This window comes from Dendrobates tinctorius, unplaced genomic scaffold (genome assembly GCF_039654945.1).
Source record: "Dendrobates tinctorius isolate UK_male_01 unplaced genomic scaffold, ASM3965494v1 ptg000086l, whole genome shotgun sequence".
Classification (NCBI taxonomy): Eukaryota; Metazoa; Chordata; class Amphibia; order Anura; family Dendrobatidae; genus Dendrobates; species Dendrobates tinctorius.
This window is the reverse complement of record NW_027361754.1, coordinates 29,578,370-29,591,716: the sequence shown is the minus strand read 5'-3', so window position 1 is coordinate 29,591,716 and position 13,347 is coordinate 29,578,370. Positions and strand designations below refer to the sequence as shown.

The window sequence follows — 13,347 nt, the reverse complement described above, 5'->3', positions numbered from 1 at the left end:
AGAAAATATTTTGTTATTGATTAATCATGCGCTGAAATGTTGTGTCACTCGATTTACTGGTAAGGTGCAATTGGATTATTGGGCGGCCATTTCTGGTTGTGAACATAGACACAAGACAAGTTTATGGGGGCAACGTTACATCAGAGTGGTACAAAACTAGTCCCCATAATAGTGACGGGATAGGAAGACACTAGTGAGGAGCGAGCGTGCTAGGATAAGGTGTTATCTGAGCATGGTTGTGTCTTAATAGAGTATTTTCAGCACGCTCGAAAAAAAAAATGCTTGAGTTGCTGCGGTTCCATGTCTCATGGCTGGTCGACAGCTGCAACACATGCAGGTATTGCCTAACAAACAGGTAATCCCTGCATATGTTGCGGCTGTCGAACGGCCATGAGACATGGAACCGCAGTAACTCGAGCATGCCGAAAACACACGATTAAGACACGAGCATGCTCGATCATCATTAGAAGACACCCTCCCACTGTAACCCTCGGGACCAAATTCACTCCATACGCAACAGAGGATCACACCAGTCCAAATATAAGCAGTGGGGGCACTTTTTTCTATACACACAAATGGGGAGAATTTAGGAAAAGGACTTGCAGCGCTTATAACATTTGTTCTAAAAATATTCACAACACTACGCCTTTGAAAAAAAAAATAAATACATTTAGGCAGGGTCTAGAGAGGCAGTGACTTCCATGGAATTTACCATCATTTGCACTAATTTCTGATGTAATCACAGAGCAAAACTTATAGAGTTCCCGCAAAAGATAAATGAAAAACAGAGACATGGTGTCTCCTAACACAATAAGCCCAATACAAGGTGGAGATATCTGGTAGGTAGACTTTTGGGGAAGGTGTTCACTAGGGTGACCGCAAAAAATCGATGTCGGAATTTTGTCCGTCTGGACCCCACAAAACGATTCCCCTTTCCAGATATTGAGATAGCCAAAATTTGAGCTCGATCAAACGACGTACATATCATCCCCTGAGGAAGAAGTTTTTAACTTTGAAACGCGTAGGGAAATAAATGTATTAACTATACAACTTGTGAGGAGTGATGGTCTGGTAGCGCACGTTTAATCCATAAAAATTCCTTCCTTGAATCTGAAGATTTATGGCCACGGCGTGGTCATTTGGATGTGCAGCAAGCTGACCTTGTTCCTTTATGCCTGATACTCTCCTGCAGAGGGTGAGTATAAACCATTGACTTATATCTGTGTTTTCTCGGGTAAGACCCTATTGCGCTCTTTTTCTTTCAGTTTCTACTAGACTATAAAGAATGTGACAACATTGCAGAAATAGCCCTGACCAAATTTTCGAACCATTTGTGGTATTTGAATGCAGAGTTGGTGGGATTATCGTTTTTTGATCCCACCATTACAGACAATGAAAAGTTGTTAATGGCTAATAAATTGCTCAGTAGCACAGATGAACCATCAGAGCATGCTAGGGTTGTAAATCTAAAAGTTAGGAAAGAAAAATTAAAAGAGGTAGGAAGTAACCGACTTTAACGACCTTCTGACAAAAGATGAAGAACAAAAGCAATATGTCCTGCAAGTTGTAAGCAAATGCCGAGCATTATATTCTGACGTTTCAAAAACTACTTTAACAAAAGCTCTAGAATAGATTAGATATGTAAAATTATCAACTCATGTAGGTTAGCGTGCTCTGATGGTTCATCTGTGCTACTGAGCAATTTATTAGCCATTAACAACTTTTCATTGTCTGTAATGGTGGGATCAAAAAACGATAATCCCACCAACTCTGCATTCAAATACCACAAATGGTTAGAAAATTTGGTCAGGGCTATTTCTGCAATGTTGTTGTCACATTCTTTATAGTCTAACAGACTATGCAAAGGCCGGGGTCACACTGGCGAGGAATACGGCCGAGAGAGAGGCGCGAAAAGCACGCATTAGACACGGACCAATGATTCTCTATGGGGTCCCTCGCACCAGCCGTATATTTCTCATCCGTATTCTAGGCTCCGTGCCAATCGCAGCATGCTGCGATTGTCAGCGTACTACGGCCGTAGTACGCCAATGCAAGTCTATGGGTGCGCAAAAAATACGGATTACACACGGACCACACATGTGACCTGCGAGAAATACGCACCCGGTGTCTTTTAGCAAAGCCGGCAATTCAGTGCGCTATACAGTAAACTCACACTGACAGGTTTAATAAAGAAAGAAAGAATAGATATATACACATTGCATATACAGTATATATATATGCATTCTATGTGCCTATATCTATTCTTTCATTTCTTTATTAAAACTGTCATAGGGCTCCATTATATGTCCATTTTGCAAGCCTGCGAGAAAATCTCAGCATACGGATGCCATACGGATTACATACGGATGCTGACATGCGCAAAATACACGACCACACCTTGATTACGGATGACATACGGAGCACTGTTTAGGGGTCTGTCATCCGTATTACGCATGTAAAATACTGACCGTATTTTGCGCAGGTTAGTGTGACTCCAGCCTTACGGTAACAGAAGAAGCTAAGTTATCCGGTATCCAGTTTCTCAAGGAGCATTTGTGCAGCAGAATTTTCTGCTAGAATATTCCGGAAGAGTGTGAAAACATGGATGGTCCTAACTTATGGTATATGCTTTGCATATGGAATTTTACAGTGAAGAGAAAAAGACAGAATGAGTTAGTTCCTTCCATCTAGATTTTTTTTTTTTTAAAGGAAAGTTGTCATAGGATGAATACACCGTGTATCTCGCAAAATCTCATTCACACAACGCAAAGCGCAAACTGACCAGTTCTGTGGACATACCAAGATTTGCAAGACAAAAGTTTACATATTTAAGCCCAACCCCTGAGGGAACGCCTTCCTCCAAAATCCCCAGGAATGGCCCCTTTTGTGAGCTGTACGTACAAAAATCAGGAGCGGTTACGAGTATTGCAAAGAGTGAAATGTGAGCGATATCTGCAACAAATCTCCAACAGTTTTTACCATTCACAGTTTCACTGCAGACATTTTAAGACCTGTGTGCACCCTTTCCTAAGTGCACACACAATTTCTCCCCGCCCCCCAGAAGTTTTCGGAACCAAAACCCTCAATCAAAATGTGTGGTTTTTGAATGTCTTGGACTTTTTAGAGCATTTTTGCTCCAAAAACTCCAGGGGGGGGACCTGATTTCATTTTCATATTGCTTTGTTTTTTTACTGGTAAAAAAAAAGTGGGGGGGTGCCTTTTTTGATGTATAAACCTTCCTCAATCAATTCAGCAGTAAAATTTTGATCATTTTATTTTGTAGCAGAAATGCCCCAAGGTCTGATTAAAAAAAAAAATAAAAATAAACACACACAACATCATCTTTTTATGGCAAACAAATGTGGTTTTCAAGAGAAATCCATATCAGGAATTCATGGATTTATTTAGGAATCCGCATCAATGTTCTTTTTTTTTCCCCTCTGTCCCAAAATTTTCAAAACCTTGGTTGAAACACCCTTAAAACACCCTCAAAATAAAAAAAAACAAACAAAAAAAAAAAAATCTTCAAATACTCATTGAATACTCTTCTTACTGACTCCAATGTGAAATGATATAGCAGTTTTTTTTTTGTTAATGATAAAACCATGTCAGAATTTACTACCCCATATTTTGGTTGTTTTTTTTTTTAAATTTAAATCGGATGACTAGAACTTTTGCACTTGACTGCAAAATCTATAAAATAATCATGCAACATCTGCAGAAGCTAAGGAGTTAACTATGTGTCGCAGAGAGTGGAGAACGTGAACGCTGCGAGTCTCCGAGGCCCAGAGCATCACGAGTGGGGACCAGGGAGACCACACCGGGTGCTAAGAGACCGTGGAAACAAATCACACAATCCTTGGATTTGCGGCGTCATATTTCTCAGCAGATTCTATTTCTTTTATAGTAGGGCAATATAGAAAAAAATATATATAGCAAGGCGGAAAAACAACACAAGACACAAGACTTTCTGCCATGAGGACGCACCTGCTGATATCACGCATCGAAAATCACTGAGGATCTCTGTATTAAGCAGAAGAAGATACGGGGTATAAGTCAGGTACGTGCTCCAAATCGGTCATATTAAGCCCCCTAATCCCCATGTATGAAGCAGATAGCCATAAAATGCTGAAATTGCGACTACTTAAATATCGAGGGTATACGTCTGGAGAGCAATATGGAGGATAAACGAAATAAATAGAAAAATAAGGTTGTGATTAGGACCTAAATCTATAAACACCACAATTTGATCAATGTTATCAATTTCTGCTTTAATACTTTTCTGAATTACTCTAAGAGATATTGTATCCAAGAAATATACAATTTTCCTTAAGTCTGTTGTCCAAGAACCAAATCCCGTGATGTATTGGTGTGCTGTATGACTTGGCACCAGATGCCACCATTTATGGCATTTCACAATACATACAGCCAGGAGCTTTTCCAGCCCCGGTTCGTGGTCAGGTCATGCTGGAGATTATTTTTCGCAGGTGGCAGTGATCGGCATGTCACCCGACAGTAATGACGTGGATGGTTTGTTATGCGTGTCATCACTACCACTTGGCCTACAATTCAGAATGGAACTAGAAATTCCAGCTCTCAGCCACGTTTGTAGCACATCCGCTGAAACCGTGCAACAACCTGATTTCTGAATGCCAAATTTACCCTGAAAAAGACCCATATTTTGAACCATGCCCTGGGCCATATCTTGCTTCATCTGCTACTGTTCAAGTACAACAGTCGAGTCTCTAAGTCCCATAAAGAATAAATGGAGAGGTGACGTTCATGCACTGTCACCGCTCCATTCCAGTGGGGCACTGTATGGCCCATTCTTGGGAAAAGCAGGGGTCTCAGCACTCAGATCCTCACCAATCAGCAAGCAGGTGATAAAGGATTATCGCGAGCATTAAAAAGGTAATGGTGGCATCCAGCTGCTCCGAGACAGATCACGGTGTGCACCAAAACCAAGACAATGGTTGTGCCATTATTCACATTTGATTGCAAAGATTATGTATGATTTTGGGCACCAGTGTTACTAAAAGAAGTAGTAGAGCTTCAGTGGGTTCAAAAGTGGGCTACCAAAGTTATTTGATCAGGTAAAGTGCAGATTCCAAGAACTAGGAGAATTGGCTTTTGTCTCATCAGGGAGATTACCTACATCTGTATCAACATTGCAGAAGAATAAACTGAACCGGATGAACTTATGTCCTTCCATTCCTCGTCACTATCTCAGTATAGGTCACATCCTGGCACGACTGGTTAGTTTACCTCCTATTAAAATGGAAATCTTACTAGGGCTGGGCGTTGTGCTGTTTTAGTTGGCTAAAAAATAAAAAAAACAGTGGTCAGACGGTAGAAAACCAGAAATACAACCAGGAGTGATTGCGAGGTATTTCCCACAGTTGTCGAAACCATTGCAGTCTGAAACATCAACATGAAGTAATTGTGATGTAGAGATGAAGCGTTGGCAAGTGTTTATCCAAGGCGAAATAGAACAGAAAACATTGACGAGAAATCCTGAAATTACATGGATAAGGTCCAAACACACGCCATTTGTAATTCTGGTCACCTTTGGGCTTATTTTGTGTAGAAGTACTGTATATCGAGAGTATTCTATGTGTCTATATCTATTCTTTCGTTTCTTTATTAACCCTGTCAGGGTGAGTTTACTGTGTCGCGCACTGAATTGCCGGCTTTGCTAAAAGACACCGGGTGCGTATTTCTCGCAGGTCACATGTGTGGTCCGTGTGTAATCTGTATTTTTTGCGCACCCATAGACTTGCATTGGCGTATTATGGGCGTAGTACGCTGACAATCGCAGCATGCTGCGATTGGCACGGAGCGTAGAATACGGATGAGAAATATACGGCTGGTGCGAGGGACCCCATAGAGAATCATTGGTCCGTGTCTAATGCGTGCTTTTAGCGCCTCTCACTCGGCCGTATTCCTCGCCAGTGTGACCCCGGCCTTAAAAAGGAATACGTAAAAGGCAAAGCAATAGCAAAGGTGTGCATGGCGGAAAGCATACGTGTATCCCCAGACTTGATCCCAGTCTTGCAAATGGCAGAATGCAAATCTACAGGGTGGGCGATTTATATGGTAAAACCTAAATAAAATGGGAATGGTTGGAGATAGCAACTTCCTGTTTGTGGCACAGTAGTATATGGGAGGGGGAAGACTTTTCTAGATAGGTGGTGACCATTTTATAAATGGCCCACCCTGTAGTGGATGGTCTGCGAACCTCAGTGGGTGCCGATTGCAATGGCTGGAATCAGAGCTAGCATCAGTCATGGGTACTCACTCCTGGGATGCTGTGGTCAATAGCAACTGTGGCATCTAGGTGGTTACAGGTCTCCCTTCTTTGCTCCTATGGTTCCAATACTATTTCAAATTGAATCTGATGATTGTCCAACAAATATTTGCATTAGGTCAAAACATCAATCTGGCATGTTGGATTTTGGACTATTGATCGAAGAACGGGTCCATTTTTTGGTAACGTATATGGTGGTCAAACAGTTTATGCTAGAAATCAGGTGCAAAACTGCAGCAAGATTTTTGCTCAAAGTTGTGCAAAAAAGTTACGTAAATTCTGGCCGCTCCGCCAACTTTTTGCATAGTGGACATAACGTTGTAGGAAGGTTAATGGCCAAGCACGGAAAGCAAAGTCACCATCATTTATGCCACGAAAGGTGGTGTAAACTATAACAGAAATGTACTCCAGTCTGTGCGGTGGAGCGCGGTAGCCAAAAGAATCGCCAAATTGATTGACACGTGAGCAAAATGCTCATCTCGATGAATTAGGGCAAAGAGTTCTCCATGTTTTCTGCTGCCAATTACCAGCACAGAATGAGTCCGGTTTTGTGCGTTACTGACTTTCAAGAAAAATGCGTGAACAAGATAAAATAAAAGCTGCAAAACCATTGAACAGAACAAAGATTAAACATTAGAAAACCGAAAGCAAAAGGCATGAGGTTAGGACGCATAAAATACATCTCACGTGATATAAAGGTGAAAGTCCGACTATAAACCTGCTGCGCGGAGCATTCGCCACATTCATCCTCTGATGTATGTCATTTTTACAGCTATGATAGAAGCAGGTTTTTGTAAACAGATCCACTTCGAGATTCATATTACGGAGCATTTGAAGCAGTTTTAGATGTGGATTTGGAAGCGGATTGGCTTTAAAAATTCATAGAAAAACCTCTGTGTGACCACACTATCGGACTCCTTCACATGTGCAATATACAAAGCAGGTCATTTTGGACCATTTTTAGCCTATGAAAAGCAATAGGTTGAATTTTCAAAATTCTTGTTATGTGTTTGCATAGTTTTTATTCGCAGAACTGTTTGGGTAGGTGCACACGTTGCGGATTCGTGTGCGGATCCGCAGCAGTTTTCCATGGGATGTACAGTACAATGTTAGGCTATGGAAAATAAAAACCGCTGTGCACATGCTGCGGAAAATTCCGTGCGGAAACGCAGTGGTTTATTTTCCGCAGCATGTCAATTCTTTGTACGGATTCCACAGCGTTTTTACACCTATTTCATTATAGGAATCCGCAGGTGTAAAAACACAGGCGAAATCTGTAGTATATCCGCAGGTAAAACACAGGCATTTTGACCTGCGGATTCTGCCGATTCCACGCGGAAAAATCCGCACTCGAATCCGCAATGTGGGCACATACCCTTTTGATTTTATCTTCTGTGCTTCAGTGGTAAAAAAAACAAACAAAAAAAACAGTTAATGTTTAAAGAAATGAACAGATACAAAGTGAAAAATATAGAAATCAGAACACAAAAGGTAACCAAATTTGATACTATGTGTGTACAAGATTACCAAAATGGTCACACAGTTAAGGCACACTCACACTGACGAGTAGCCAGCGTAGAACACTCACTCCAGCCTTAGGCAATGTTCACACGGTCAGTATTTTACATCAGTGTTTTTAGCCAAAACCAGGAATGGAGCAATCAGAGCAAAAGTATAATAGATACACGGCACCACTTTTGGAGTTTTTACCCAGTTCTGATTTTGGCTTACAGATACTGAATGTGTGAACATGTCTTATACTATGAATCAGTGCCGACTAGCATTTATTTTCTCATGTAGAGATGGCATGAGAAAGAAAAAAAAAGTAATAATAATTTGCAGCATGCTGTGCTTGGCAGTGTATATTGGACCGGCCGCACCCTTACAAGTCTATGGATGCAGGGAAAACAATCGGACAGACTGCACTTGGATGTCATCTGAGTGCAGTCTGTAATACGCCAACTCGTACAAAGGAGAAATTACGGTAAGGTGTCCCTCTTCCCCACACCTGTGATCCGACTCTCGCATGTGAAAAAAAAAATCAGATCACAGTTAAATAACAATAATTCAATTTATGCACAGCAAAAAAAAAAAAAAAAAAAAATCTCAGTTGGCATGAGATTTCTTCGTGCAGCACCAAAAACTCATCGTGGGCATGCAGCCTTTAACATTACAATTCATGTGATTTTTTTTTTTTTAATTTGTTTTTTTTTAAATTTCTCGTGGAATCATATAAGCACATAGTGACATAGTAGCACATGCGTATACTGTGTTAGGAGAAAAAAAAAAAAAGAATAATAACTCTAGAGTATGTTGCGATTTTGAATATAAGCCACAAACACAGTTATCAAAGCCCACCTGGAAAAAGAAACGTAACATGTATCTTGGGTTCCAAAAAAAAAAAAAAAGAAAAAGAAAACTAATGCAAGAGTAAAATGACATTCCATTTTGTGCGTTTTTTTCTTTTATAAATCAATGTGTACGTGTTTTTTTTTCCCCTGCTGATTTTCAAAAGTTCTACAGAGAAGTCAATGGGAAAAACTCCAATAAAGAACTCACCCAAAACTCTAGAATATGGAGCGTTTAATAATAAAAACAAACGCAAAAAAAAAAAATTTACAAAACAAAAAACACTTTCTATAAAGTTCTATATTATATTACCAACTTTGGCACAACATCTGGCGTTCTTGGCCAAAAAAGTGATGCAAACAACAAACGGTATGTATCAAGCCAACGACAACTATGGACCATCTGTTTGGGTCATGGTCACCTCCATAACTACCCTACAGGCTGTATCGGTGTCCTCATAGTGTCCGCAGTCCTATATGGCACTGATTGATTACAGTCGAGACAGATTTTAGCAATACACCAGGATTGATTCCGACTCCCCGAAGAACCCAACACACAAACCCCGATTCTTCCTAGAATGACAACGGAGAGCGGATGACCAAGCTAGTGAAGGCACCACATACACTTACCATGGTGATCCTGGACTGTCAACCCTTCCACTTCCAGATCACTTATGGGACACTAGATCTGGCGGTTTCTCCAAAGTCCAGACTTGGCTTTATCTACCTCAGCATGACGGTTTCCTTCTTTCTCTTCCTTATCTGCATGTCTATTTCAGAAAAAAACGAGCATAAGAGCATTGAAAGTTGTCAAACTGGTTTAGCCCTGCCTCGCACACCTTGACTACACGGCTCCTTCCGCCCTGACTCACCTGGACATGCCAGAGGTGGCAGAGACTCCTGACAGGTCTTCAAGCACAGTCAATGGCTTTCAGGCCTCTCCATTGTTAGAAAGAAGGAAGTAAATCCAGAATGAGCTCACTTATGTTTACCGAGTTCTTACAAAATATCTCTTGTAGTGACAACTAACCGGAAAAATGGCGGCTTACCAACAAAATAAAAAATACGTACATCCGGGTAAAATTAAGGCCTCTTCGACACATCAGTTTTTCGCCGTCAGGCGCGATCTGGCTTTTTTTTGTAAAACCGGATCCGGCGAAATGCAATGCCGGATCCAGTTTTCCCCGTTGACTTGCATTAGCGCCGGATCGTGCCTGATGGCATTGCATTTCATCCGTTTTTTGCCGGATCCGGCTACTTGTCTCATTCTGGCGTCTGGAAAAAACAGCTACTGTAACGTTTTTTGTCTTCGGTGAAAAAGCCGGAAGCGCCGGATCCGACACTTCCGGCTTTTTGCCACAATGAAAGTCTATGGGCGCCGGATCCAGAAAAAGACGGATCCAGCCACCGGATCCATTTTTTTAAGTCTGCGCATGCTCAGATCCAATTGGCCAGCCCCCAGGAAACAGATATAACCTGCTAGACGGATCCGGCAGAAAAACGGATCCGTTTTTTCTAAAAATAGCCAGATCCTGCCCGACGGCAAAAAACTGATGTGTGAAAGTAGCCTTAGAGTATCCAACCTACGGTATGTGTTTTATAGGAAGGCGGAGAGCTATTTAATGTCATGGGATAATCATCCCCTACTTAGCGAAGCGATGGCAGAGAAGGCCCCATTCTAGACAACAGCAACGGTTTAGGCGTCACTCAGCGAAAACTTTTTTTTTCGGTGCGGTAAATCCGCTTCATTTAACAGTTCAAGCAAGAGTAGATGTGATTTCATGAAAATTGCTGCCTGCTCCGCATAGAAAAATAACCTTAAACTTTGCGTGTGTGTGGGGGGGTTTATGCACTCCCCCCCACCCCTTTAGGGAGTCTGAAAAATGTGTCATAAATGGAGTTGTGTTTTTAAGGTGTAGAATTTCTGCACACGGAAAAAAAAAAAGCTGGTTCAAGTTTGCATCAAAAAGGGAAAAATGGATAAATATCCTCTGCAGTAAAATCAGAGCAGATTGTTAGTCCACATTTTGAAAAACGCAGGAGGGTGAAACTTATTTTGTGCTCATGATCTTAAGGTATTTTTTTTTCAAAGCTTTTTTCCCGGATGTACACTTTGGAATAATTGGAAAAAATGCCAGTTCAAGAGGTTTACATCTTCTTTATTATAATAATAATAATGTTTTATTAATTATCATTATTATAGTAAATTTTGGGTGAAAAAAAAGACACCCGAGGAAAGATAAGAAAAAGTGTGCAGTAAAAAAAAAAGAAAAAAGCAAAAAACAAGCTCAAATTACAATTAGAAAATTTCCCCCAAAAAATAAACATCAAGTTTGGGAATATGACCCTGAGAGGTGAATTTCCTACCATCACATTTGGACAGCGTTTATAAGCCAGCAGGAGACTTATGGTACCTCCTCTTGGGTTTAGGTCTAGGAGTCTGTCTATCTACTGCTCTAATTAAAAAGACCTCTATTCAAAGGGGAGGGGAGCAGGGCAAATTTATTTAGGTCTTATCTTCTAAATAATAGAGTATTATCAGGCTAGAGTCACACCCAGTGATCTGCAAACTTTTTCGTAACTTTTGCATTGGCGGTTGTAAAGCTAAATGCACATACCCTCTGAGCCTAAAGTCCGACGTATACACTCATGAGCCAGAAAAAGGACAAAAAAACAGAGATTTTTCCACCCTCTGCTAAAGGTAAATATTAACCCCTTTATCCCAAAGGGCGGTTTGCACGTTCATGACTGGGCCAATTTTTACAATTCTGACCACTGTCCCTTTATGAGGTAATAACTCTGAAACGCTTCCATGGATCCTGGTAATTCTGACACTGTTTTCTCGTGACATATTGTACTTCATGTTAGTGGTAAAATTTCATTCATATAACTTGCGTTTATTTGTGAAAAAAATGGAAATTTGGCGAAAATTTTGAAAATTTCGCAATTTTCCAACTTTGAATTTTTATGCCCTTAAATCACAGAGATACGGCACACAAAAAACTTAATAAGTAACATTTCCCACATGTTTACTTTACATCAGCACAATTTTGGAACCAAAATTTTTTTTTTTTGTTAGGAAGTTATAAGGGTTAAAAGTTGACCAGCGATTTCTCATTTTTACAACACCATTTTATTTTTACGGACAACATCACATTTGAAGCCACTTTGAGGGGTCTATATGATAGAAAATATCCAAAAGTGACACCATTCTAAAAACTGTACTCCTCAAAACTACATTCAAGAAGTTTATTAACCCTTCAGGTGCGTCACAGGAATTTTTTGAATATTTAAAAAAAATGAACATTTAACTTTTTTCGCAAAAAAAATATTTCACGTTCAATTTTTTTTATTTTACCAAGGGTAGAAGGAGAAATTGGACTGGAAAAGTTATTGTGCAATTTGTCCTGAGTACGCTGATACCTGATATGTGGGGGGAACCACTGTTTCGGCGCATGGCAGAGCTCAGAAGGGAAGGAGCGCCGTTTGACTTTTTCAATGCAAAATTGGCTGGAATTCTGATCGGACGCCATGTCACGTTTGGAGAGCCCCTGATGTACCTAAACAGTGGAAACCCCCCACAAGTGACCCCATTTTAGAAACTAGACCCCCAAGGAACTTATCTAGATATGTGATGCGAACTTTGAACCCACAAGGGCTTCACAGAAGTTTATAACATACAGCGGTACAATTAAAAAATCATATTTTTTACACAAAAATGATCTTTTCACCCCCAATTTTTATTTTCCCAAGGGTAGCAGGACCCTAAAAGTTATTGTGCAATTTGTCCTGAGTACGCTGATACCCCATATGTGGGTGTAAATGACTATTTGGGCGCATGGCAGAGCTCGGAAGGGAAGCAGCGCCATTTGACTTTTTTGGCTGGAATTGAGATCGGACACCATGTCGCGTTTGGAAAGCCCCTGATGTACCAAAACAGTGGAAACCCCCCACAAATGACACCATTTTAGATACTAGACCCCCCAAGGAACTTATCTAGATGTTTGGTGAGAACTTTGAACTCCCAAGGGCTTCACAGAAGTTTATAACGTACAGCCATACAATTATAAAATCATATTTTTTCCACAAAAATTATCTTTTCACCCTCAATTCTTACTTTCCCAAGGATAACAGGACCCTAAAAGTTATTGTGCAATCTGTCCTGAGTATGCTGATGCCCCATATGTGGGGGTAAACCACTATTTGGGTGCATGGCAGAGCTCGGAAGGAAAGCAGCGCCATTTGACTTTTTTGGCTGGAATTAAGATCGGACACCATGTCGCGTTTGGAAAGCCCCTTATGTACCTAAACAGTGGAATCCCCCCACAAGTGACCCCACTTTGGAAACTAGACCCCCTAAGGAACTTACCTAGATGTGTGGTGAGCACTTTGAACTCCCCCAGTGCTTCACAGAAGTTTATAACGCCCGGGCGTGAAAATAAAAAAATTGTATTTTTTCCACAAACATGATCGTTTAGTCCCCATTTTTTTATTTTCCCAAGGGTACCAGGAGAAAATGGACCCCAAAAGTTGTTGTCCAATTTGTCCTGAGTACACTGATACCCCATATGTGGGAGAAAACTACTGTATGGGCACACGTCGGGGCTTGGAAGGGAAGTAGTGACGTTTTGGAATGCTGACTTTGATGGAATGGTCTGCGGGTGTCATGTTGCCTTTGGAGAGCCCCTGATG

At 40.8% G+C, this 13,347-nt stretch overlaps 2 protein-coding genes across 8 annotated transcripts in view; one reads left to right on the top strand and one right to left on the bottom strand.

The window, feature by feature from the left end:
• TMPRSS4 (transmembrane serine protease 4) overlaps positions 1-11,297 on the bottom strand; it is a 61,434-nt gene extending 50,137 nt beyond the window's left edge. Inside the window, exons 1-3 of one of the 5 annotated variants that reach the window (XM_073585246.1) lie at positions 11,274-11,289; positions 9,528-9,594; positions 9,286-9,425 (exon numbers count right to left, since the gene is read on the bottom strand). In XM_073585246.1, the coding sequence (XP_073441347.1) occupies positions 9,286-9,288 (3 nt within the window). In that variant the 5' untranslated portion in view covers positions 9,289-9,425; positions 9,528-9,594; positions 11,274-11,289. Of the gene's footprint in view, positions 1-9,285; positions 9,426-9,527; positions 9,595-11,022; positions 11,138-11,273 lie in introns of those variants that run through there. The other 4 variants (XM_073585245.1, XM_073585248.1, XM_073585247.1 and 1 more) reach the window with 4 other exon arrangements.
• Positions 11,220-13,347, top strand: part of SMIM35 (small integral membrane protein 35) — a 53,953-nt gene continuing 51,825 nt past the window's right edge. For 2 of the 3 annotated variants that reach the window (XM_073585251.1, XM_073585250.1), the window contains exon 1: positions 11,223-11,356. In XM_073585251.1, the coding sequence (XP_073441352.1) occupies positions 11,305-11,356 (52 nt within the window). In that variant the 5' untranslated portion in view covers positions 11,223-11,304. Of the gene's footprint in view, positions 11,357-13,347 lie in introns of all 3 variants that reach the window. The other variant, XM_073585252.1, reaches the window with a different exon arrangement.